Here is a 27,709-nt window from a genome sequence, read left to right on the forward strand (position 1 = left end):
CTCATGAGTAGCATGAGCACTGAATCCATCTGTCCCTCGGAGCCCCTGATCACCGTACAGAGGTGACCACACACCCACCAGCTCGACTCGCAACGCCTTCACCTGGCATTAAAAACACACTTTAGTTTGGGGGTACAAGAACACGAGCACCTTCCATGGGCAGCAGCACAGAACCGGACTGGTACGCCAGTGCTTGTCACAGGCTGCGGCTGCATTAGCAGTTAATTGGTTTTCAGCTTTGGGCAGAACAAGAAACAGTGTCTGAACGGCACTGCCAGCAGTGATACATCTTCCTAATGGAGCACGGATCCTCTGAGCAAAGCTATTTTGGAAATGTCAGTGGTTACCACCATCCCTTTGATCTGGAAACACCAGACCATCCAGTGGGAACTTTGGTGGGGCAGCGATGAACAACCCCAGTCACCAAGGGTGGGCAGGACCACAGCTCTGCAGTGTCTGCAGCTTCTTTCCATGTAGGAGCTGTCAGGGGGAACTATTAAAGAGCTTCCCCCTTTCAGCAAACAGATCTCTTGTCATGTCGACAGTGCCAGGCAGCTTATGAAATGCTTTTCCCCCACAACTGCAGCTTTCCTGTTTCATTTGTGTTCTGGGGATGTGGGGACACGCGGTGACTCGAGGCAGACATTGCTGCTTTCAATGCCCAATTTTCCTAATCTTCCTACTAACTTGAGAGGATAAACTGTTTGTCTGTCATGATTTAACAGCGTGGACACTGTTGATGAGCTGGACGAGGAGCTGCCGAGGTCCCACACCACGTCCCACCATCCCCAGCCAACAGCTCAGGTGTCCCCGAGTCCTGCAGAACCGCCGAGCATCTGCAGTCAGCTGACAGCCAGTAAAGATTTACTAATTCATATCTACTAATTAAGGTCCTTATCATCAAGTATCTGATGTTAGTGAACAACCACCAGGACTTGTAGAGTAGAGCAGAAAACAGTTCCTGGGCACTTTGTGCATGAAACTTGATTTACCTTCCTGCAGAGACGATGGCTGTAGCTGCTGACGCCAGGTCAGGCTCACACCTGCCTTTTGCCTTGGTACATAAGAATGTTGATCATCCTTCAATACAGTTTCACATCAAACCCATAAAGATTTGTATGACAAAATAATAAACATTACCACCTTTATAAAAATATTTCACAGCCAAAACTCCACATCCATCCTAAATAATCTAATTCAACTTGTTCTCACACACAGGTTGAAAACTGCATGAAGTGAGCAAGCCTGGTGCAGGCTCGTCCTTAAAAGCTTCCCCAGCCCCGGTATTAATGCTTTTTCTCCATCATTCACAAAAACCTGGAAGTTCCTTTTTCAGCAGAGACGGAGGAACAATTATTACCTTCCGAATAAAACACATAGAGACACAGATATTTGGAGCAGCTGGAGCCTGAGCACCACACTGAGAACAACAGACAGGAGAGTTGAGAAACCCTGGGCTGGGTGACAACAGGCATCCTACTGAACCCGGGGAACAAGCACAGCCCTTCGGGGAACAGATAGAGCTTCTGATGGGCTCCGCATGGCTCTCCCTACAAGCCAGCCTGTGACAAGGACAGCCCTCGGCCTGGGAAACTGTTGGAAACGCCGTCGCAGTGGCGTTGGGACTGCTCAACAGAAAGCAGAGCGAGAAATTTGTTTTACACTTATAATAAGGTGATAGGATTTCTAGTAAATGAGCTTTGATTACTGTTTGCTTTCTGAGGGTGCAATCTTCTGCCACTTAACAAAGCCTCCCGCCATTCTCCTCCAACGCAAATTCGTTTGACATAGAGCTGGTCAGGGAGCACACAGCAGATTTGGGGTTTATTGCTATTTCAAAGAGTTCCCTTATGCTAGGAAGGGAAACAGAAACGTGCCCCTTCAACACCTACTGCAGCGTGGGGCCACAGATCACAAGATACTCCATCCCCAACGCTGACACGGGTCAGTGCAGAAGTCACCTAAATACACCGGTTTCCCTTCTCCAGCACCTTGCCTGAAAGATAAAATCTCTTTCAAGCGTTACAGGAAGGCGGAACTGGTCCCTGGCTCAGGTGTTAGTCTCTCTCATTTGCCTTCTGGTTTTAAAACAGCCTTCCAGGTGAAAGGTGATGCAGAATTATAAGAACTGACCCCCAAATTCTGCGAGACTGTCCGTGCCGAGCAGCAGAGCTGCAGTTTGCAGGACTCAGAAGTCACCCCAAAGCAGCGATGCCGCACGTGCAGGTCGCGCTTTAGCTGTTGTTGCCACTGCTAAAAAGCCATAGAGAACTTGTAAGTAAAAACATACACAAAATGAGCTGAGAAAGGGTAAGAGAAGCCCAAACTGCCATCTTTCCCCCCACCCTCAGCACTCCTAACTGTACTTTTTTGGAAAATACAAAGAAAGAAGATCCAGGATGAAGCAGCCGCTTCCCCAGCGCAGGCTGGAGAGCCCAGGCCAGCAGCTGCACGGCCCTGAGCACAGCGGCGGCTCCGCTGCCCCCGGGGCCAGGAGCTCTGTGCCCGTCACACGAGCGGCTCTGTGCCCATCACACGAGCGGCTCTGTGCCCATCACACGAGCGGCTCTGTGCCCGTCACACAAGCAGCTCTGTGCCCGTCACACGAGCAGCTCTGTGCCCGTCACAAGAGCGGCTCTGTGCCCGTCACACGAGCGGCTCTGTGCCCATCACACAAGCGGCTCTGTGCCCGTCACACAAGCGGCTCTGTGCCCGTCACACGAGCAGCTCTGTGCCCATCACACGAGCAGCTCTGTGTCCGTCACACGAGCGGCTCTGTGCCCATCACACGAGCGGCTCTGTGCCCATCACACGAGCGGCTCTGTGCCCGTCACACGAGCGGCTCTGTGCCCATCACACGAGCGGCTCCGCGGGGAGGAAGAGGAGCCGACTTCCCGCAGGAGCCGGCAGAGGCACCGCAGCCGGCACGCTGGCCAGCGCTGCGCTCCAAGGCACCTGTCACCAGTGGCATCAGATCACCTTTCCTCGCAGATGTGACACCCTGCAGCACCTTACACCTTATCCTGCCACAGCAGACTTGGACTGTCACAAAGAGACGCTGAGAAAAGACTCTGCAACCCCCGGCCTGCCCTGGAGGGACGTGATGCAGAGCTCAGGGTGGAAAACCACAGAGCAGGTGAAATCTGTTGTCTCTAGCACTGGTCTAGCACAGGAAAACTTGGAAAACAAGCTTCAGAAAGCAGAGAACAGAACCACAGGGGAGGGATTAGACAAGTCTCCAGAAAGACAATGAACCTGGGAAGAACAGGAGGTTACTAAGAGTCATTTACTAAAGTAGTTTTCAGTGAACACAACGCCTGGGTGTGAAGAGCCTCCCTGTCAGTGCTCTTCACGGCCCACACCACCGAACGCTCAGCCTCTCTGCTGTGAGAGACGGACCCTGGTGGATGAAGGTGCAGCCCTGGAACAAAGAGGAGGAATACACTGATTTCACATACAAACCTCCAGACCTTCCCTTACTATAGCCCTGCGGTCTCCAGCTATGAAACTCATTTTCCTTTCATTGAAAACACACCAGCCACATCACCCATAGGAAAAACTATTATAGACCCTATTGTAACAAAACATCGAATGGAGTTTTTTAGTAAGAAGTGAAGCCCCAGCAGCTTAACTAGTGGAAAGTACTACACTTAAGCTAAATAGGCTCTATTCAAATTTAAGCACCACTACAATTACCTACAATTAGTGAAGTACCATAAAACAGTGGGAAAAACCCAGGTGGTCCACACTGACCCAGCTGCACCTGGAAATCCACGTCAGCCCAAGGCCTCAAAGCTCTGTCCTCATCAGCACACAACTGGGCAGTTTTCTCCCTCCATCCACGGGCTGGTGCGCTGAGGCACCTCAGTCCTAATAATTTCCAAGTGAAAATACTTATTTATAATGGGAACTATTACATAAAAAGTAGCCTATGTCCTAAGCTCAACCAGAAGGAAGCTTTCCTCCCAGCTTATCGGAGTTTCTATTCATTTAAAATATCATGTTTCGGAAGGTCACTTTAGAGTTCAATTCACACTGCTCATTTTCTTTGGCAAACCCCCACGTTATCTACAAACACCGGTTAAAAACCCAGTTACAGCAACGTGATACCCACCCCCCGTTGCACAGCAACTGGATAATACAGGGATACGGAAAATGTTGATATTCCAAAATAACAGCAGGTAACAGAGCTATTGTATTTAACTGCAGACAAAGGTGGATCGGTGAGATGCCCACGCAGGACACAGCAGTTCAGAGGCAACGCACGCCAAAATGAAGAGGTGTCCACCCTGTCCCCCAGCTTGTTTGGGACACTGTCCTGGAACGATCAACAAAGATGCTGGAGGGAGTGGAGCATCTCCCGTGTGAGGAAAGGCTGAGGGAGCTGGGGCTCTGGAGCTGGACAAGAGGAGACTGAGGGGGGACTCATTCATGAGGATCAATGTGGAAAGGGTGAATGTCAGGAGGATGGAGCCAGGCTCTGCTCGGTGACAACCAGTCATAGGACAAGGGGCAATGGGTTCAAACTGGAACACAAGAGGTTCCACTTAAATATGAGAAGAAACTTCTTCCCGGTGAGGGTGGCAGAGCCTGGCCCAGGCTGCCCAGGGGGTTGTGGAGTCTCCTTCTGTGCAGACATTCCAACCCGCCTGGACACCTTCCTGTGTAACCTCATCTGGGTGTTCCTGCTCCATGGGGGGATTGCACTGGATGAGCTTTCCAGGGCCCTTCAACCCCTGACACTCTGGGATTCTGGGATCCCTCCCCAGGACACCGTCCCAGCTCGCGGCTCATCCCAGGGAAACAGCAGCTGGAGAAAAACCAAGCGGACGAATCAATAAGCCTCTATCAGAGCATCTTCACGCACATGTCAGAGGTTTAGATCAGCCAAGCTGTGACGGACTTTTCCTTAAACTCAGGACCATCTCTGAGCCTGGCCTCAGTCCCCGTAGCACTAGGTATTTATGTTACCACAGAGATACTAGACTCTGCAACGCAAAAGCAATTAGAAGAGTTTTGACCCAGTAAAATAAATAATTCCCAAGTTTCTTCTGGAAATCAGCATTTCATCCACTGCAACTCTCTCGCACACTCACACGGTCTTTGCAAAGGGACGAACGGGACAGTGACCAGGGCACCGCAAGCGTGTCCATCCGCAACCAGGTACTAACGCAACCACTCGGCTGCCTTTGGCCAGGTGAGATGCTTGTCTTGTGTTGCTGTTCTCTGTAGCTTCCACATGGCACTATAAATACAGAGGCCAGAGTTACATAGAAAAAAACATTTGGGGAGTTTAAAATGTGGGTTCTGCCCAAAACAGACCAAAACCAACTGTCTCACATCTCTGGCAGTGCTGGAAATCAATATTCGTTTCAGCGTGTCTGCTAACACCGAGGAGGGCGATGCGGCCGGTCCAGCCGAGCGGCCGCGGGGAACCCCGAGTCTCTGGCCCGTTCCGTGCGGAACTGGAGCCCCATGGCCAAACCCAGCGCTTGAGCACCCCGTGAATTCCCACCCGAGCTTGGGAAACGGCTGCCAGCTCCAGATGTTTCAGGCCAAAGACTCAAACCAGCACTTTTCAGCAAAACTTGGTTCTATAAGAAAATTTCCAACAAAAGGTTGAGATCAAACAGCAGCGGAGTTATTTCAGAACAATGTGATCTTCAGAGCCAAGAGATGTATTTGAGAGTGCCCCCGCACTTTGATGCCAGACGGTTCATATTATGGTATCTTTTTTCAAGTATGTGATTTACCCCCTTCATACTGAAGTGTTTCTCACAAAACTCTGTTTCCATGTCCAGAAGCTGTACTACTGGAGGCTTCTTTCTACTTTGATTTATCCTTTCACGTTTAACTACAAAAGCAGTTCACTGGGGGCAAAAAGTATCACGTACACACCCAGAGACCATCAGGGCAACAGAGAAGCACTTGAGTCAGGTGAGCAGAACGGCTTTCATTACACATGGCACAAACAGGATAATACTTGTACCATCTTATTTGTTTTGGGATGCATAAACACATTTTAATACATCGGCAAGTCAAAAAAGGGTTATGCTCATGTCTTATTCCACCTAAGCCTGCAAGGAAGTTACTTCATTATTTTGGTTTTTATTGATAAGAATAATTATAATGCAATTATTTTATGTGTTTTTAAGTGATCTCAGGAGGCTTTAAGATATCAACTTCACCATTTTAAGAGCATCCCATGTTCACGTTAATTGCATTTATGAGTTGAAACACAGCTTTGAGCCAGCGATTGCTCCCAGCACTCCTATCTCTGTCCCCCCCTCGCTGCAATGAGCTGTGCCCCCCATCCTATAGCCACACAGCCCTGGGCCAATTTCAATGTCCGAGCGAAGCCAAGGATGACCTGCGGTTTGCAGGCTGGATTGAGCAGTACATTTTACAAACACATAAGCAGTATTTAAGCAAGAAAGCCACATCTCCCACTCAAAGACTGCACAATCGAGATCCATCTGCACTTGGAGCAAGCAGCTTCATCCCACTTTCTGTTCTTACGACGCTCAGAGCATCACAAGAGGTTGTGTTTCATTTTCTGGTTCTGAGGGGTGCTGATTACCAAAGCAATTCCATATGTCACATTAACTTATTGTGGAACAGATCAGCAAAGACCTGAAGCTGCCCAGCAATTGATAAAGGCGATCAGGTCCAGTTTTCAATGCAGATGCCACCAGACCCGTGTTTCGGATCAGGCTGGAAGGGACCGTCCCCAGCCCCGCAGGCAGGAGATGCTCTCGGCCTCCTCATCCATCCAGGCTCTCACCTGCTGCCACACACACTTTATATGGTTCGCTATACATCAAGCACAGTCTCTCTGGGCTATAGGTTGCCCTGACCTCAAGCCACTTCCATCTCAAAAGCTGAGCTCTGGTTTATTAAGAGTATATCCTGCTCCACCACCACGGTATTCAAACTCCTTTCCACTCTATATCTACCTGGCAGAAAAGGCCAAAATCCCTCCGTAAAAGCCCAGCACCCACAAACCCTATAGAATCCTTTTGGTTGGAACGGACCTTTAAGCTCCAATCCTTAACATAACTTTGGTACTTAAACTGTCTTAAAAACCCAACATCCAACACTTAAAAACCATGTGATAAATGCACCCGCAGGGCTGCACCTCCGAGTTGTTCCTGTTGTCCCACCCTGAGCCCAGCTTCTCCAGTAGCAACAAACCCCGCCTGGGATCTTGAGTTGCGATGGGTATCAGGCTGACGCTGAATAAGTCAGAATCACCAGAGGATTCCATAACATCAGAGCAGTCACATATTCTACTCGGTGTCCGGGATAACAGGAGAAACAGGGAGGATGGTTCCTCTGCGCAAAGCCGGAGGGCGGTGAGCTGGAGGTAACGGGAAATGCAGGGGGGTCCGCAAGGCAGCAGTGCCACGATCCCGCTCGATCCCGCTCTCAGCGCCCTGCGCATTCCAGCGATACCTCACCATAACAGCACGCCCAGGAACACGGGTTTCCTATTCTCTCCTGTGTTGTAACCGCTCAGGTTTCAACCCTCCAGGTTTTCTGGGAAATCTATTAAAAGCCTGTTAAGCACCCAATTCCCCCTCACCGAAATCACCATGACGCAAGAGCATATGGTTCCTACCAAGCATGGCTTCTTTAAAGCTAAACACCACCTGCTGTCCAATAATGCCCAGGCAAGCAAGTTAAAGTGATGCGGGACACAGCAGTCACCTATTCCCCCCCCGAACCCTCAGAAAGTCCTGTGCAAAGGGAAGGGACAGAGGAAGCACTGAAGTTAGAGCCTCTGCAAGTATAAACTCTCAAGCTCCATTTCATTGCCACAAATAGCAAATATTTCAAAATAAACCATTATTTTTAGCCTAAGTGGTGCTTAACGATTTGAGAATAAAATATTGCCCAGAGACAGAGATGTGTCATCAACTGAAAACGCCGCGGACGTGTCCTGTTCACACCAAACGCCAGCTCACGGGGAGCAACCGAGAAAGGGTTTGGGACCCCAAGCCAGATCTAATACCTTAGTACTTTCTACAAGGTTAAAATACACAAAATTAAACAGAAACTCCTGCAATAGTTTCCTAGATCTTCTAGCAAAGCCTGCTCTGCACAGAGCAATTTATGTCCCGAAAGCAGCGACTGCAAGGTCGGGATATAAAATCCCAGCCGCTCACAGGCAGGTACGTGGGTCACCAAAGAGGGGCTGGAAAGGACAACAGACCAGGTTTGTGCCTTTCTGCTTCTTTACGATGCATGACAGACAGACAGACAGACAGACAGCCCCAGAAAGCAGGAACGCGGGCTAGGAAAATAAATCCCTTCTCCATGGGCTCAATTGGAGACTTTTTACTTTTATTTTTAAACAGGGGGAAAAGCTAAATTAACACGGAAAAAATCATCAGAGTGTTGAAATATCTACAATTACAGCCAGGTTTTGTTTTCTTTTTAAACAGTTTAAATGAAATTGCTGAAGAAGCAGATGGGAAAAATACTCTCTTCTGCTAAAAGCTGAGGCTATTAGAGCTCACCATAAACCCTGCTAGGAAACTAAAGGCTTAACAAACAAGATGCTCAAGATCATAATTCTCATTGAGAAATCCTGAAAGCCTGCCTTAAAAATAAAAGAAGGCTAGGAACTCATTTTTGCTCAGGGTAATTTCTGCGGCGTTCCTGATCCCCGTGAGGACAGGCGGGGAAGCCGGGCCCGCCGCAGCGCGGGGTGGGTGAGCTACGCGCTGACTAACGGTGGAAAAATCCACATAATTGAGAAGACAAATGTCGAACGGTTATTTTACGGCTTGAACTATTCAAGGAAAAGCGCAGAGCGTGCCAAGGGGCCAGGCGGACCCATTGTGTGCGTGTGTGAGCGCGGAGGAGCCCGGGCAGGCTTCGGAAGTCGACGCTCTGACGCTTTCATCCTCGTCCACGTGGGGCCTTGCTGGTTTATCTGTTTCTGTAAGCACTGCGTCAAGCTGTAAAAGAAATACTGCGAGAAAAAGCATCATCTCCCAGTATTGTGTGTACAGAGAGTAACAAAAACACACACACGGGCTCGGGAGTACAACCCGCTATTAAGGCCATTTGTTGCCTCCCATGAGAAGACCCTGTTTTCGGTTGCTTAAAGCGATGAAAAACTCCAACGGCTCAGACTCAAGATTCCCAGCTTGGACGTCTGCTTCCAAATGAATTAAACAAAAATAGAAATAACATCTCAGCCAAAATATCTCAGCCACTTCAGAACAACGCTGGTTTTTCCATGGTAGACCCTCCAGTGGCCTCAGGAGCTCCAGGACCCAACGCTTCCCCATTCAGACACACAGAAGCTGGGGGGAGATGGAAAAGGAGACAGAAGGGGAAGCAGTTGAGTGAGAATGCTGGAATATCAACGGGCGGCTTCAAAAGCGAGGGTCTGACATTCAGAAGCGGAGATTAAAGATCAACTCGATAAGCAGCAGTATGAGAAGTCTGAAGGAAGCCAAGCTGCGGAAGAGATGGGAAAGAACGAGCTGAACAAAGCAAGGAGCTGACTGGTCCATCTGCTCTAACGCAGCTCATGCTGTCAGAAACAACACACGTCCTTAAGGACTCCCCGGGACGGGGACACCCCAGCCTCCTGACACTGGCCGCTTCGCTGCTCTAGGAAGGGTTTTCCTGCTGCATTTGACCTCGACTCAATCCCACTCCCAAGAGGCTCGTCTGTCCCCTCTCAAACCCGCTGGTTTCACTTTTCAAGACCCTCGTGTTCCCATCTCGGGCTCCTCTCCTCGCACCCGGCTCCCCCGCACCCGGGCTGTGCCGGCAGGTCACACGTCTCCGTCTCAAACCGCACTTTTGCCTCCCCTGTCCCATGTTACCTCCAGGAGCACCGGCCCAACCTACAAGCTGACCCTGTGCAGTGCCAAGAGTGATCTTCTCCCAACAACACTGGCTTATACGGAGCCTTTTCCACAATATTATACTAATCGTTCATGTTTAAGAGCGGCTGGAAAGCTGCCTGGCAGAGAGGGATCTGGGGGCGTTGATCGACAGTAGCTGAACATGAGCCAGTGTGTGCCCAGGTGGCCAAAAAGGCCAACAGCATCCTGGCTTGTGTCAGCACTGGTGTGGCCAGCAGGACTAGAGAAGCGATTGTGCTGGGCACTGGGGAGGTCACACCTTGGATCCTGGAGTCTGTTTTGGGCCCCTCATCATAAGAAGGACATTGAGGTGCTGGAGCGAGTGGAGAGAAGGGAACGGAGCTGGTGAGGGGCCGGAGCACAAGTGTGATGGAGCGGCTGAGGGACCTGGGGGGTTCAGCTGAGAACAGGAGCTGAGGGGAGACCTTCTGATCTCTGAACTGCCTGAAAGGAGCTTGGAGCCAGGGGGGGTCGGGCTCTGCTCCCCAGGAACAAGCACCAGGAGCAGAGGAAACGACCTCAAGTTGCGCCAGGGGAGGTTGAGGTTGGATTTAGGAACAATTTCTTCCCCAAAGGGCTGTGGGGCATTGGAACAGGCTGCCCAGGGCAGTGCTGGAGTCACCAGCCCTGGAGGGGTTTGAAAGGTGTTTAGATGAGGTTCTTAGGGACATGGGTTAGTGCTAGAATCAGGTTATGGTTGGACTTGATGATCCTGAGGGTCTCTTCCAACTGAAATGACTCTATGCTTCTATTCTAAGAGTTGACCCTATACACTCTACTCATCTTTAATTTGATTAAACCACCCAGAGGAGTCATCCTTTGCAGGTAGCTCAACTGAATGGCACTCTGGTTTCTCCAGAGTTACTCCAATGGAGCTGCAGTCGTTCCCAGCTTTGTGTTACACAGAAGTTGAGCACGTGCAGTGTCCTCAACAAAAACACTGAACAGAACCAGGCGCCCATCTCGTGCCATCCTTCCGCTCCAGCTACCAATGGCCAGTTCCTAACGGCTGAGTGTAATTGTCCAACCAATGTCACATCTGTTGAAGATTATTCATTCAAACCCACGCTTCCATAGGCTCCTTTAAAAAAAGTCTCATGAGGCAGCATCAAACTGGGTGTCATTTTGACTTCAGAATGGCTTTGATGCCATTCTGAAGTCAAAATGACACCCAATTCTTCTCCCCTACCCATAAGGTTCTTTCGCAGAGTAAGCCCAAACTCACTTGACACAACTCTTAACAAGGACTTACACAAGAACCATTGCAGACTCGTCATCTCATCAATACTACCAAATAGTTTTCTTGTACCAGGGTTCCCCCAGCAGAGCCTGACTGCTAGAAACCCGGCCCAGCAGAGCCTGACTGCTAGAAACCCGGCCCAGCAGAGCCTGACTGCTAGAAACCCGGCCCAGCAGAGCCTGCGAGGGAGCACAAAGACGATGACTCCTTGTTCTTACCTCTGCTGTCAGTAACCATCTGCGAAGCCCATGGCCGAGACACCTCACACCTCCCTCATGCTGCTCCACATCACCCAACACCGGGAAAATTACCCGTCAGCCCGGGAGCGGAGGTCCCGCTGTCACTGCTGACCCACAGCGCGCTGCAGCGCCTGCCCTCCTGTTCAGTTTTCTTTTTAAGAATACCCAGGAAATTTCACAGATAAACACTGAAGCAGCAAACTCATGTATAGAAAAGGTCAGGAAATGCTATAAATAATACTATTTTGTGTAGATACAGTCTTTTCACCTTGGTTTTCGTCACCCAGCGGCGCAGGCCGGGCTGACTTGGACAGACCCCAAACACTGTGGTTTATCCCCATGACCCGCACAGGGCAACCACAGCTCGGCCCGGCCGCCCAGGCCCCCCAGCCACGGCCCCCGCGACGCCGAGGAGTGAGTTCTGATTCAACAGCTTCCCTGGGAGCTGAAATATCACCATTCCCAACTCGGAAAGAAAAATAAGAAAATAGTCAACGTTTATTTTGGATGTTCAGGAAAAGAGGGTTTGAACCTCTTCTTAAAAAGCCACATGTAAATCAAACCTTACCTATGCTAAACAGTATTTCATATATTTGCATTTATTTCAGAGACACGGTTTGGTGGTAGATTTGGCAATGTTAGGTCTACGATTGGACTCGATGATCTCAAAAGTCTCTTCCAACCTAAACGATCCTGATTCCGTGTTCCCCGGTACTTCATGGGGGACAGACTAATGATCCCTAAAGGTCCCTTCCAACCCAAAGCACCCGCGATTCATATCACACCGATTTCTGTTCAGTGCCAACGCTCGAAACCTCTGCAAACCAGACCCTGCAGTGCCAAGTCAGACACGCAGAAGGGAACCACTTCTGGAAAGGTTTGGTTGGGCTGGGTTAACCACCGACACGCTGCTGCTGCCGCCATGAAAACCTCTCACAGCCCTCGCCTTACTCACCAAACATTTCCCCACACCTGGAAAAAATGAGGCGCAGACCTTACAAACAGCTTTTGTCACTACATACCCCCAATTCCCCCCCAGAAGAGATCAAGTCCTATGCACAAAACAAGGCAGGACCTACAGAAAATGGTGTGCAATGGCTTTAAGCCTAGAAATATAGGCAAGAAGTGCCACCTGACCTAAATTTTGGCATTCCCCAGGTCCTGAGTGTTCACATTGAGACTAAGCATTCCACTGTTTATATTGCTTATGACAAAAAGCAATGTTTTAACACGGGTGTTAATTTTTCCCTGAAGTAGAGTTAACTCCAACTAACCAGCACGCCATAAAGCCAGAACATTTCCCCCATAAAACTGAAGTCATTTCTATTCCGTAAAATAAGCTCGGGAAGCAAAATAAAAATCTATCTGCATAGCATGAGGTCGGACAGGCTACGGGTGGTTATTTTACTCCTGAATATTAACAACGTATGATTCTCCGGAGAGGTTTTTAGGCCCCCTGACCCGCGGGTGCTCGGCCTTGCCAAGGGATGGTGAACGTCTCCATCCCAGCGCCCAGAGGACTCGGCCCATCTCCGAATGGAGCAGAGCGCGCAGGATTGTGACCCGACCCGAGGAGAACATCGACTGTTTAAACAAGATTATGAACATTTTAAAAAATTTTTAAATTTCATCTTTAATCATTTCTTATTTACAAACTAACCCCAGCAATGAGGTCATATATCCACAGCCCCGCTGGTTTGAGTCTCGTACCTCATGTATATTCCATACACAACGCTAATTAGTTTGTACTATAGCAGAAACGTTCTTAATAAACAGAAATGTGAAACAACTTCAGAGTTGCTTTTTCATCATGCAGCAGCCATGTAAAATCATCTTTAGGAGAAGCATTTGTCCTGGTTTTGTTAAAAACAAGTTTCTCTTTTAGTGAATTTGCCTGTCAGCTAAAGCTTCATATGAGCTGCATTTTCCTGGAGAACCAGATCCATGTTTTGGTGAACACAGCGATGGAATGTGAGGTTATTGATAAGCACAGATGGACATCTTGTGAGAGGGACAACGAGAACAGGTGACCAAGAAACTGGCCAACTGTGTATAACATCCCATTCACGTGAATACTGCATATAAAAGTGGGAGATCACCAGGATCTCGCCCCTTTTCCTTATGGCGACATTAGGAGAGGACCTTGCGAGTCATCCCTGCGAACTGAGGCCAGTGACAGACTGAATCCAGCTCCGGTTGGCTGCAGAGTCCAGTCCAGGACTTCGGGTGCCGGCTCTGCAGTTCCTGGGACTTTCAAGATTGGGTTTGTATATTTTGTGTTATTTTCTCTATTTTATCAGTAGCATTAGTAAAACATGTTTAATTTTTCCAACTCTCTCCTCTCTGTCCTTCTTTCCCTCCCGATCGCCTGTCCTGAGTGGGAAGGGGTAGGGGGGGGGCTGAAGGTGAAAGTGTTGGGGGGATGAGGTTAACAATACATCTGCCCGCAATCTAAACCCTCGACAGCATTTTCCTGTATATTCCCTGACTGGGGTATTGGCACCAGAAGCGATGGGCCAGGAGAGATTAATTTCATCCCCGCTGCACCGCAGCTTCGGACGCTATTTTCAATAAATCTCTGCATCACCAAGAACGCTCGCACTCTCTTTGATTTTATAAGAGTACTTCTCTATGTGTATATAAAGCAACAGCTCCAAGGGGCTCCAGTCCCGAGCAGGGTCTCTAAACTGTATTTGATGGGCGCGCATCAGGTTTAACAAAACCCGCACATCAGGCAAGTCCCGGGTTTGACCACAGAACTGGCATCAAGCGAAGGGCTGCGCCGCGTCCTCCTCGGAGGCTCGTGTGCCACCCACTGTGACCGGCGGCGGTTACTTGCAAAGCTGCTAAAAAATAAAATACATAATGCTTCCATTTTCGGTTGGTTTTAGAAATTTGATTTTGACGAGAAATTTAAAATGTTACATAAGCATGGAATCAAAGCATCGTCACGACAGATCATTTATTTCAAACGATCCACTTTGGTTAAGAGTATCCTGGCTATTCTCTGTGTACAGAGAAAAATCTCTGGGTTTGCAGCTTATCCATTGATGAACATATTTATGCTCAGATATAAATTTCCAAGGAGACGGAAGCGAAAGGCTCCATCCCCAGCGGTGTGTGCCAAGCAGAGCGACACGGTGACAACACTGAACATGACAAGTTTTGCAAGCTGCCGATATCTACTGCTCATCACCGAGTGCACTACATTCTCATGCAAGCACGTCACAACAAGAAAGCAACATCTCTATAAGGGTAAAACAAACAGCACTCAATTTCTGAAAGCATTCTTCCAAAATTATTGCCCTAGATTAGACTGCCTCACCAGCGGGGCCACAGGCCGTTTGCACTATTTTCTTTCTTTTTTTTAAATAAATGTAACAAATGAAAGGATCACAGAAAGTTTTCTGGGGCCAAATTTGGAATTAATTATGGGAAAATTCTTTTGCTAATCCCCCATCTCTCCCACTGCTCGCAGGCTCCTCAGGCTGCACAAATCCTGTGTCTCCCGGTACGCTGCTTCCACTTGGTTCATCAGTGCACAACACCACGCTCGCGAGGTCTGAAACGGACCCTCAGCTTCGAGCAGAGCCACAAAACCTCCAGGACAGAGCCACACTGAAATCTGAGTAAAGAACCACATGAGACTCCAATTAAAACTTGGATGCATCGCAATGAAATCAAAGGACGGGGCTCATCTGCTCAGGGCAGAGCAGCCACCTCCATCTGAGCACAGGCTTGTGGCATGAGCCGTGGGGAAAATGGGCTTTTCAGGGGAAAAAATGGGCTTTTCAGGGGAAAAAACAGGCTTTTCGGGTACACATGGTGATGGGACCCAAGGTGGATGCGTGGGGCCGGAGGGATCACACCAGGGAAGTAACCACGGCTGCTGCCAAGTTAACGACCCTTCTCAAAGCGAAGTTTAATCATTGTTCGGTCATTTAACAAACACAAAAGAATTCACACGTATCGACTCTCCTCGAGATGTAAACTCTGCATAATGCCCGGGGATGGCCACGGTCCTTGCGCATCTGCGGACGCACAGCTACCCCAACCGGCCGCAGGGAAAGCGGCTCGGGCCACCTCCGGGTGCAGACAGAGCCCGGGCTGCCGGGAGGGAACAGCGCAGCTCCCAACAACAGGGTGTCTGGAAAACGAGTCACCCAGCCCCCTAAAGTCTGTTTCATTAACTATTATCAGCTACTTCCAGATTACACTGTATTTTGTCGTAACACCAGAACGAGCTAAAGGCACTTAATGAGTCGCAGGAGGTGGGAACATCCAAAGCGGGTCAGTCAAGCTTCCCGCAGAAACGGGCAATTTGATGGGAAATTTGCCTCAAATAAAAAGAAATACTGATGCAGCACTTAAGGAAGATGAACTTCCCCCGCCTGCCCACAATCCAGATGGTGCCATTATCACTCAGCACCAGGAAGGAAAGAGATTCCAAGCAAGGGGAAATTGCAGGGCAGTTATCCTCATCAACCTGAGGTGGAACGGTGACACAAGGTTGGCAGAGCGCCTGAGGAAAGTCTGCAGATAGTTAAGCGCAGGGCATAAAATCAGATGTGCAAAGGGAAAGCAGCCCCTGGAAAATTTTGCCAGGGATTTCAGCTTTTCCAGTGTGTCAGTGGCAACGCAATGCCCGAGCACGTGTCCCGGCATCTGCAAAGAAATAGGGGACTGCAGAAAGCCAGAGAAAACACGGGAGTTCGCTTGCTCAGTAAAGACAAGCGCTCAGTGCTCTGGTCTGTAGGAATCAGACTATTCTCCACCTTTTTCAGACGGCTTCCAGATCTACAAACGGCACGCTGGGCTGGCAGGTTTGATCCTCACGATTGTAGGACAGTGAGCAGCAGGATGTGCCCCACGGGCAGCACCAGGCGGTCCTCCCTGCTCCACCTGGGAAGGTTTCCATCCGCTGAGAAAAGCGGCCTCAAAAAAGAGCTCACAGGAAAACACAGTTTTGCTCTAGGCTTTGGAACTATCTGTAAGACAAGTATGTCAAACAAAACTGGCATTGTTTGCATCATTTGTGAAAAGGAGGGTTAAATGCATTCCCGATTTTACAGATGTTTCAAGGCTTCGTTGCTAGAAAAGTCTGGCAGCAACGCGGTGGTACGATCCACGTTACCTTCAGGGTTGGGGAACCTCCCCTACCCCCAGCTGAGGGAAATGGGACACAGACCATATATTTTCCTGATGAGAAACCAAGGTTTCACAGAGAATTAGTAAATATGCTCATGCTTCCCACCTGTTTTCTATTTAGAGCAAAAAAGCAATTAATATGACTTTTTAAACAACAGTTAATGGAAGAAATTTATGAAACGGAGATTTCTAATTGAAAATGTCTTTACTCACATGAGGCAGAGGATCAAAATATGACAAGACCACTAAGCATAGTTACTCCCAGCTGCACAAACCATTTCTTAACAGCCTGAAGATTAATAAACAAAGACATATTCTCGACATTTCCTATCCCTCCCGGGTTTAGCCGTGTACGCAAGGCAAACACGAGCAAGCCGTGCTCTCGCTGCACCGCTGGCCGGAGCTCCCCAGCTGCACCGCACCTCACCAGATCGTTAACACGGGACCCCTCGCCGGGAGCAGACACAGAAACACAAGGGAAAAATATACAGGTCCGGGAAGAAGCCGAATTAAGTCTATAGTTTATTAGCAAGTAAAAGGACATTTACCTTCTCGGTGGTTAAATACAAGACAACCCCAGGATAAAGCATATGGCTCCAGGCTTTGTGCAGGGGAGAAAGCTGGCGGGGCCCCAGGGCTCCGGCCCAACCGGTACCAGATTGTGAGCAATGAGAAGTCACAAGGGCTGGAGGATCTGCTCTCCTGGGGACAGTTGATGCCATGCGAACAATTAAGTGAGTAACAAAGCGTATTTAACAGGAGAGCAATCGCACCATTTGGATACCGGCTCATTTGAAAGAAAAGAGATACGCTTTAGTGCAATATTGCACTTAATTTGATTGCACCTTCAATGCCATGAAACCTTGAACATCCAAATCACTTGTAGCAAACAAGACAACGCAGCTCCTTTAATCACCGGCTCACGACTTCTCCACTTAGTTAACAGGGAAAGACACAGAATAAAAACCAGCAACACATAAAAGCTTACCCCAAAAACCGTCATAAAACTGGAAAGATTGTGTACAAACCTAATTTGGTACTTTGTACAAATCATCACTGCTCCTTTCTCTCAAAAGGCAGGCTTGATAAAAATATACCCAGTGTTATACATTATACACACACAACAGGGTATGTAGCAAAGCACAATAAAACCACCAGATGATGAACGGATAGAATCTGCAGTGCTTGTTGGTACATATCATCCTGTTACTTTATGGGCAAAAAGCAGCGCAGTTGTATGAGGAGTCAAAATAAATCACAATCTTAGATAAAAGCGAGGCAAAACGAGTCTCTAGGAGTCTCATTCTTACCATTCTGTTCATCCAGCTCATTCCCAATTTCCTGCCCCATTTGCTTCTGCCGGGATATGATTGAAGAGAGAGCATCGAGTCCAGCGTCTTGCTCTGCACCAGAAAAATAGATAAAATCACATGAAAACATTGCTGATACACCAAGGTATGTACCATAAGAGACGAAGTGAAGAAAAAGATCTACTCTGTGCTTAAAGAGTTAAAATGTATTAAGAGAAATACATCGACAACCTGAAAATGAATCCTTATGGCAACAGCACTCTTCAAATGTGAATGATGGGTAATTAATTTGTCTGCTCTGGCTGGGACATTGAGCTAAGGGTCCCAGGAATTCAGCATTCAGCTGTTACTCAATCATAAACGCAGGCGATTTCCTGGCACGCACATAGAGATCCCTGATTAGCCTTTTTAAATTTTCCAAGAAACTTTTAACATGAATAAAAGACAAACAGGTGACGCAAACACCAAAGAATTCCAATAGATTTTTAAAGCTGCAAGAGGATCCGGGGCACGTGGAAGAGCCTGAGACAGAGGGAGCACAGCGGGGCAGCTCAGGTTCGACGTGCTCCCCAAGGCTCCAGACACCCCTTTATTAAGACCCGTGTCAGCTCTGCCATCTCCGTCTGCAGGAACCACACGGTCCTGAACCAGAACGCACAACCCTCCCTACCCAAAGAAGTCAGGAAGCAGAACAAGAAGAGACGCTGGAGGCTGGGCTGCGAACTTCAGTCCGGGGGGTGAAAACGGGACAGGATGGACAGAACCCTGTTCCCTCCCCAGCACCGACCTACAGCATCAGCAAAACCCACCGCCTGAGGATTCTCCTGGGCCACCAGAGCTCCTGCTATTCTCCTGAACTGTGGCCAGAAATGCTGTTTCCCGTGCAGACTGCTTTCATTCCATCATTCCCAATACTTTAATTGCATAGAAATCACCTTGTTAACTACGTGATGTCCTCAGGCTGAGGTTTTCTAACGCTTCCACAGTCTTACGGATGCTGAGGGGCAAAACCTAAAGACCCTTTTGAGGTCAGTTAACTCGTCCTGGCTCCAATTCAGCGGCACCTCTAGTGCCCCAGCGCTCAGAGCAGTCAATGGGATCTCCACTGCAAACCAAACCCAGGAATACGGGCAAACCCAGGGACGCCCTCTAACGCCTTTGACAACTTGATTTCAGAAGATGTTTCCAGGGAAGGACACCGCGAGCACAGGACTGCTCCTGCAAATGCGGAAAACCACCACCTGGAGCTATTAAGTTTGACATTTCCAGATAACAAAACTTGAGCACAGGTTATTGTCTGGACTTTCTAATAAGGGCTCCTCCCAGAGTCCTAACGATGCTTATAAAAACCAGACTCTTGTACCTTCTATGATCCTTCGCTGCTGCTGCCTGAGATCGTCAAAGCCGAGCCCTCTGGTCTCCTCAGACTCTTCCAAAAGCCATGGATTGGTGACACCTCGTTTGGCCCCTCCGGTCATTAGGCTAGACCTGAAAATAACTTCATTAAATAATTTTCAACACAAAACTCATACAATCTGTGCGTGCAAGACCAGCTGACGGATGGACACGTATGTATTTGTTACACTCCAAGTGATTCTCTGCGATCAGAAAAGAAATTAGCCAAAAAGAATCCAACAGTCTCAAATCATAAATCCATCCCACAGGCTCCGTAATACTGCCTAGAAATGCTAAAGCTGGGAAAGAATTAATTTTGCAGTGAACAATTAAGCTCCATGGTGAAACGTATACCATGCATTGTATAAAATACTCATATTGTTTCCACATAGAACACACGGCATTCAAAACTGCCACCAAAAACCAGGGTCACTGGGAACACACATATTATTCCTGCATTTGCTACGTGATCAAAACACAAACTCACAAAACCACTGAGGTACAGCCTGAAAACTTCCAACAGGAAAGGATCGACACGTTAATACAGATGCAAATCAGATGAGGTGACTCACTTTCTGCAGTCCTGATCCAGCCTAAAAAGGGAAAATTCCTGCATTTCAAGAACTGCAGATGGAGTTGCACAGTTACTCTCCTGCATTCCCTCATCTGGCATCACCATGAACAAGAAGCCGGCGCACACGCTCTTAAACGGAACCGTAATCAAGTTACGGGTTTTATTTTAAAAGAATTATGACTTGAGGTTGTTCACATTATAGACACTTCCCTTGTTACAACGGAACACAAGTTTTTCATGTCCAGAGCACATAAATTCAAGCAGTAAAATGAAATGCCACTTAAATATTCTTCTCAACACCGGGTTGCTGGTTTCCGCCTTTCAGCTCTTCATTGGTTTCTCCTACAAGAAAAACGACATAAGAGAGAGCGGGAGCCGCTGGAGCCCGAAGCTGCAGCTGCACGTGGGGTCAGCGTCCCCCCGCGCGGCTCCTCAACCGCAGCACACAAGTGAGAGGATTTGCTTTCTGCGTTTCTAAAACTCCATAGTTTATTCTCATTTTATCTTTGCCCTGTTATTTCCCAAAGCGCTTCCAGAAAAACAAGAACGGGGAACATTTTCAGGGTCGCTCAAATTCTCAAAATTTTTAGTGACACTAAGACATGATTTTTTGGGTGTATTTTTTCAAGTTATTTTTTATTAAGCACAGGTCCCTTCTATGTGAGCTACACTTCAACGCTGTAAGGTACGCACATACGCTCAAAATCATTTTGTGGTCAAAAACCTGTATCAAAATAAGTTAATCGCGCACAGGTCTCAGTGGAGCCGAAGCCTCACAGCCCTGGGGCACTCCAGCAAAATCCACACTATTCGTGCCAGGAGTTCCTTGAGGAACCGTGGAGGACGAGAGACACCTCCTGGCCAGGAGCTGAACCACCGCTGCTGAACGATAACCCATACAATCATCCATACAATCATCCATACAATCATCCATACAACCATCCACAGAACAGGCACATGCAGCCACACCGCACGCACGGTACGTGCCAAAACACTCAGCTGCTCACTGCAAATGTTAACACGTTCATTCAACCTCATCTCAAGGTAATAGATGTGTCAGCCCCCCCAAAAAAATAAAAATAAAGAGTTGGGGGGGGTGTTTTTTTGTTTTCTGGAGGTTTTGGGTTTCTTTTGGTTGGTTGGTTTTTTATTTTGTTTTTTTTTTCTGTTTGGTTGGTGTTTAGAGTTTTGTTTGGGTAGGTTTTGTTTGGTTTTGCTACAGGACTAAGCAGCATTTATTGTAAATCCCACCACTCCACGGGCCGACGCTGGAGCAGAACCCAGAGCAGAGGAACGGGGGCTCCTCTCCCTTGTGCCCACATTAAAACCCACATGTTTACAGAAGCAGGGAATCGGGCTTGACTAGACAAAGACACACACCTGAAACAGAGTTTCACACGTTACGTAGCTTGCTTCATTGCTTTGGGGGATATTTGGTGTTTTCTAGTCACACAGCAGCTGCTCCAGGTTCAGAAAGCAAAGCGCCGGGGAAGCATTGCATTGCTCCATTAGAGTCCACGCAGCCCAGCAGTTCAATTAGCACACAAAATCTAGGGCTAACAACACCTGACAAACGGAACATAAAGCTCTTTGCTTGCTAAAATAGCACAGCTATTCCTGCCTGTTTAAAAAAACAGCCAAGACAAGCAAATGTGAAATAATTTACACCGCTCGCTCTCTCCCCCCCCAGTAATCCGCCCTGTTCTTGTAGGTTGGGTCATGACAAGCGGTCTGCTCGTTACAATAATCTTTTTGACATGTTTGGTAACTACCTTCCCACACAACACAGCACAACTTCCTACTTCCTCTGATCTTGCCATGTCGCGCTTTGGTGGTGTGAAGATTAAAGCTTATCCAATTAGCCACCCACTGCCTCCGCCAAGTTAATCACGTAAATCTTTGAAACCGTCACAGAGCAGTGGAGTGTGCGGATTGCTTTTGATTATAGGAGCAGATTTAACTAATTACGAGGCTTAGCAATGCACCCAAGTATAAAAGATGATGGGGTTTAAAATCAGGGAGCTATGTCACTGCTTAACAAGGGAGGGCTTATCTTCCAGAAGCCATTATTTCACTGATAATTCTTAGAAATCTTCCCAAGTAACTTAGATTAGTGAACCAGCACTTACTTTAGACCAAGGCCACACATCAAGGCTTACGGCTTTAGAAGACTGATCAGCAAGACTGAATTTTAAACAAAACCTGGGTCATATGACAAGGGGTTGGATGATGGCTTGAACATTCCCTTAACGACAGGGTGGCACGGTGGGGTCTCCGAAGCGCCCGGGGCACCTCGGCCCGGCTGCACGGGTCAACTCCACGGCCGCGGCGAAGCAGCGAGGGTATTCTCTCACTTACCATGGAACTGCTCACGCCGGCAGGCAGTGTATTTTTAGGAAGCTCCAAGCTAGTAAATAAAACAAGTATGATTTTAACATATCAAACAAAAGCTCTCTCCCCTTCCAAAAAACACACGAGGAGCCACACGAGCACAAGCACTTGCAAATCCTCTCCAGGTACCTGCACAGGTGGAAACATCCCCACAAGAACCGCTCCGAGGGGAAGCCCGCGGGAGGATTCCCTCCAGCAGCACAAGAACTGGGAGCACCACACCTCACGTTCAAGGAAACACCACGTTGCTCCTGACACCATTTTCCTGCGGTTTGGTGAACTGGTCCCGGTGGCTCCAGCGACTGGAAGCTGCAGGAGCCAGCTGCCGGCCAGGCCGTGGGACAGACGATCTGCGGGACACAGCGGCTTCCGGCATCTCCGGGATCGGTAATTCCTGCCCACAACTCAGGCGCGGATGCGTCTGTGCCCGCCCCACGCACCCAGCGCCCCCCAACCACGCTGTGCTGGCACGGGTGCCCGCGGAGGGGGTGAACAAAGCCAGCAACGCGCTGGAAAAGCGTCTGCACAACTGCAGACACATCCATCCACCTTCAAACAACACGTCCACTCGAAACGCTGAGTGTCTGCGTGGTGGCAGCCCCAGCCGGGCAAGAAACTACACACACTACATAGTCCTACACCAGGGTTAAGTGTCACCAGGGACAGTTGCCTTTGTAACAACATTTACATGTATTTATTTCACAACAGTCCCACCTTCCTGTGCAAAACCTCAAAATATACAGTGCAATAAACACTTCTGCCAGAGATGAACCTTTCTATCAAATATTATCTTCTTTCTACACCATGCCTTACTCTCCATGAAGTACTGGACACAGCACAATATGAAATATATGATAAAACATCTTATGTAGCCCTCATCGAAACAATCTCACCTCTACAACACACTTGCACTCCTCAGGAACAAGAGAACTATAAACCAGAAGAATTCTTTATAGCAAGAATCACAGAATCCCAGAATGTCAGGGGTTGGAAGGGACCTGGAAAGCTCATCCAGGAGCAGGAACACCCAGATGAGGTTACACAGGAAGGTGTCCAGGCGGGTTGGAATGTCTGCACAGAAGGAGACTCCACAACCCCCCTGGGCAGCCTGGGCCAGGCTCTGCCACCCTCACTGAAGCTGCATCTTGTGTAATTACAACCACAGAAAAGGCAGAGGGACAAATCTACTCATGTGAGACTAGTTCTGTTCTCAAAATGCTCAACAACTCCATCACCTGCAACTCGCAGCTCCGTGCCGGCAGCGCCGTGTCCCCCCCGGGCCGCGCAGGGGCTGGTTTGGGGACAAGACGCAGCTCTAAGCTCAGGCCTGAACTCTGTGCACGGCGGCCAAAGTCCGTCTGAGGAGCACGAGCCTCAGTGGGTCTCAGCTCCACGTCTGCTCTCAGTACAGACCCAGCTCACCCGCAACACCGCTGGGACAGAAACAACCCTGCACAGGAAACCTGGGCTGGTTTGGAGCAAACTCAGAAGGCAAAACATAAAGCACAGAGCTCAGCCTTGAAAGCCGCCCTCCTACTGGCAGTTTTTCCTGAGGTTAATGAGCGATAAGCTTTAATAACGGGCGTGCAGGCACAACCTGAGGCACAAGGCCTAGACTTACTTTTCTTTCTTGTATTGAAATACCCGTTCTTTGCTATTCCTTATGAGCACAAGTTTTCCCGTAAGCACGGTCCTGACTTCAGCGAGGTCCTCACGGAACCCCCGGTGTGCTCTGGAGGAAGAGCAATGCAAATTGTCCCTGAACCCAGACCTGACCAGAAGACTTCGCTGTCTCACCAGATCCTTCCTTAAACCCGGGTGGGCACAGCAGCCTTCGGCTTTTAGCTTTAAAGGCACCTACACGACTATTTTTAATCTTATTTACCAAAGAGCATTTGCTCCTCCATAGACAACAGCCAGATTCACAAAAGCATTTAAGCACCTAATGGCTTATCGATTAACAGCAGGCACTCCATGCCTACTTGGCATTAGGCAAAACGCCTGGTTGGGGTAAAAGCCGAATGTCCTACATCTGACAGGAAAGGATTTAAGCAGAAAAATGGTAACCCACATTAAAATAGATAATATGGACTCTTCTAAAGTTCAGCTTGGGTAGCTATTACTTGAGGTGTTTTGCATTCCACAGCTATCAAAAGTTTATTATGTTTTGGAGAAATTCAAAGAGAAACCAAGAAGGGCATGTTAACGCACACACTATCAATTTTTTAACTGCTGATCAACATATAGTTCTACATACTGACCACCCACCTGGGCAGCAGGAGGAATATTCTCGATTTCTTTGCCTTCACAAACGTTTGAAGACGCACAAATTGTGATTTCCAGAAAGCCAACGTTTCTAGTTGTTTTTTTCACTTCTCGTTTTCAAATATCGTCAAACTGTGGGGATTTCCACCCCTTAAAGTCTCTGTTAGAATAACCTGCGCAGATCTCTTTCCAAGGAGAAAAGAGGGGAGAAGATACTGAAATCGCTTCTTGAGAACCAATTAAAGAGAATTTAACCGATTCTGCTGAAGCGAAGTCACGTCAACAGCACAACCTTTCCCCTGGAAAATTCCAGTTGCATCTTAATTAAGGCCGACAACGCCGGAAGGTAAACTAATGCTATAGCAAAGCAAAGGAGTGTCCTGCCCTGTGGTCTGGCCCAAGTTGTCAGTTAGGATAAATACTAAGAGCATTAAGGCCACTGTACTTCGCAATCAGAAATAGCTTTACAGCAGTTTTCAAAGGATGTAAAACTCACTGAATGGTGACCAAATATAAACGAAGATTAATTCTAGTAAAACCTTCACAGTTATAGGCCACGGGGACAATAAATATGTGATCAGTGGTGCAAGAAGGTTAATGAAAGGAATGACTGCTGGAAAGAAAAAGACTTCTGAAAATGTGTGCTGTCACATCAGGGATGGATTAGATACGGAAAACCAACACAAAACCAGAGAAAACCGTCACTGCTAGAAAGAAATCAAACAACATGTGCCCATTTTTCTAATGCAGTGGGACAAGCTGCCTCCAGACACACTGAAGAGTGGCCTTTGCCACCTACCGAAACCCAACGCAGGAGCCTGCGACAGTTTTAGAGAACCCCAGTGCTGTAAACAGCAGCATAACCCCCCCAGAACCTGTCGGCCTTTGTCCCCACAAGCAGTGGGGCAGCAGGGGGACGAGCTCCTTCCCACCAACCGCCGTTTGACTTACTGGCAAAAAGCTGCTGGCCCCGGAGGCAGCTCTGACCGCAGCGCTGGAAACAAGACCTACAAGGGAGAACGTGGAAGGGCTGTGAGTCCAGCAGGCAGAGAATATTTGGCATAGTTTTATCCATTCCTAATTAAAGAAGTTAAAAGAGAAGTGTAAAACTTCAAGTCTTGCAACACTAGCAAATAAATACTGTCTCTGATGTTATCTTGTGCAGGAAAATACTGGTTTCCCTGGGCATTTCTAACAGAGCCTGAAATTATCGTGGGGTTTTGGTATTTTCCTGCCATCTGCCTCAACACCTTCAGGCCAGGGCAGCTCTGGGCTGAGTCCTGCTCAGCACCCGCCCCCCGGTCCCACAGAGCTCTGCCTGCTTGTTATCTCACCTGTTACGGTTGACTTGGCGATGGGTGTAAAATCCAGCACCAGAACTGGATTTGCAGGGTGCTAAGGGTGCCAAACCGAGAACAACTAACGGAGTCAACCAAGTCTGCAGTTTTAGCTCCTACAGCAGGTGCTGCATTGACAACGTCTGGTTCCGCAAAGACAGCAGATAGTGAAGTGAAACACGTGCTCTGGCTGCACCAAACACAAACCCAACCTCTACACCATGGGCCTGAAGAGATCCTCACAAAACACAAATATACACGTGAATACAGAAGATTATCAGTTGAACTTTGAGTGTCTCTTCTACCTGCTCCGAGATACACAAAGCAAACACACTATAAAAAAATAATCTTATTTTCAACAGTTAGGGCAGGACACGGCACTCACATTGGTACTGATTTGTTGCTATAAAATAGCTTCACAACCGTCTCTTTAGGGCACAGCGCTAAAAAGGCACGGGTTCTCTAAGAACATCAGCAAAACCGCTCATGTATTTCTTCAAAAGCACGAGGAGTTAAAAGTACAGGATGTTTTGTTCTGTTCCAAGGGCTGACCCCTTGCCAAACGGTCAGAAAATTCCTCAGGGGGACTCCACCGTTCCCCCTCCCACAAGTAACCTTGCACGTGTCTGTGTAAAACGCAACGCTGTGGATTTGCTACAGAAAAGGTCCCGTGAACACAGCGCATTAGAAACTGCCTCGAAGCACGAGCTCGTTTGTAACAATATGTATTTGTAACGTGTGTCCATCCTGCGGCAGCCCAGGCGGCCCCGGCACAGCCCGGCGCACACGCAGGGCACACAGCGCGGCCCCGGCGCGACCCGCGGCACAAACCGCCTCAGCGCCCCACAACACGGGCCTGGCACAGAGAGAATGATTAATATAAAACTTCTGAGAATGCGTGTTCGCTTTCTTAAAAAAATGAGGCTTTAAACCAAAGTTTTACCCATTACAGTCTACACTTGAGAGTCATTTCATTGACCGTGGAAATATCGCAAGCTCTGCAAACTGAGAGACGGCGGCTCCGCTCCTTGTCTGCACCGCTTTGCAGGACACATCACCTGAATGTGCAAAGGAAAAATTAGGAGGAGCAAATGCAATTACCTGCGCTGGAATTCAGCCACAATCCTTAGTCTCACACCAAGCGGTGTTTAGTGACCTGCGCAGGGCCAGGACACAGGTAAGTCACGTAAGTCACGCTCCTTCATAGCGGGGTTTTCATTTTTTTTGCATGAATGTTGGCTCGGGGTTAATAGAGATCAAACGTATCACCCAGCGAATCCTGAGGATGCTTCCGAATTTGCCTCTCAACACACACCAGTTCTCACCCACCAGAGCCCTGTGTGGCACAACTATCCATTTTCTTGCAAAGGGAGGAGGAAATGGCAGCTTCATTTTGTTGTCAGTAACCTGGCTACCAGCTTAGAAAAGAGGTTTGTTTATCGCTACCTCTTTTCTCCCCTAGCAATTAATTCATTATGCAGTTCAAACACATTGAAAGAAAAAGGAGTCTTGGAGAAAAATCAACTTTTACAACAAAACTAAGGAGGCAGAAGGGACAGAGGTTCATCAGCAGAGCCTTTGGACCGCCCGCAGCACGTGTGGAGCACCAGGCTGACCCGGGACACCCAACCAGTGGGGATGTCACTGAAAATACAGGGACAGAGGAAGAACAAGTAGTAAAGGGCAGGTGGGTTGTGTTATTTGAATTGGGAAAGAGCCGTGTAACAAATTCCCAGGAATGTCAATTCTGCTGCTCAGCAAGCAGTTTGAACTCGGTATTTTAGCAAGACACAAAAGCTCCTGGATGTAAAGCAGCTGCAAGGAGCAGCTCAGCAGGACACGCTCACGCAGAAACCAAAGCTTCTGAAAACTCTGAAGCGCAGCCCAGGGGAGCAAATACTCAGAAAAGGCAATTCCATG

The 27,709-nt window shown here is 48.3% G+C and overlaps 1 protein-coding gene across 2 annotated transcripts in view; it reads right to left on the bottom strand.

Moving 5' to 3' along the window:
* The window catches only part of STX8 (syntaxin 8), a 107,161-nt gene that overhangs the window by 72,586 nt on the left and 6,866 nt on the right, over nucleotides 1-27,709 (bottom strand). The window contains exons 5-7 of one of the 2 annotated variants that reach the window (XM_082067266.1): nucleotides 19,191-19,315; nucleotides 17,828-17,920; nucleotides 13,833-14,994 (exon numbers count right to left, since the gene is read on the bottom strand). In XM_082067266.1, coding sequence (XP_081923392.1) covers nucleotides 14,945-14,994; nucleotides 17,828-17,920; nucleotides 19,191-19,315 — 268 coding nt within the window. In that variant the 3' untranslated portion in view covers nucleotides 13,833-14,944. Of the gene's footprint in view, nucleotides 1-13,832; nucleotides 14,995-17,827; nucleotides 17,921-19,190; nucleotides 19,316-27,709 lie in introns of those variants that run through there. The other variant, XM_082067265.1, reaches the window with a different exon arrangement.

The sequence above is a fragment of the Streptopelia decaocto genome (assembly GCF_964273445.1).
Source record: "Streptopelia decaocto genome assembly, chromosome: 16".
NCBI lineage: Eukaryota > Metazoa > Chordata > Aves > Columbiformes > Columbidae > Streptopelia > Streptopelia decaocto.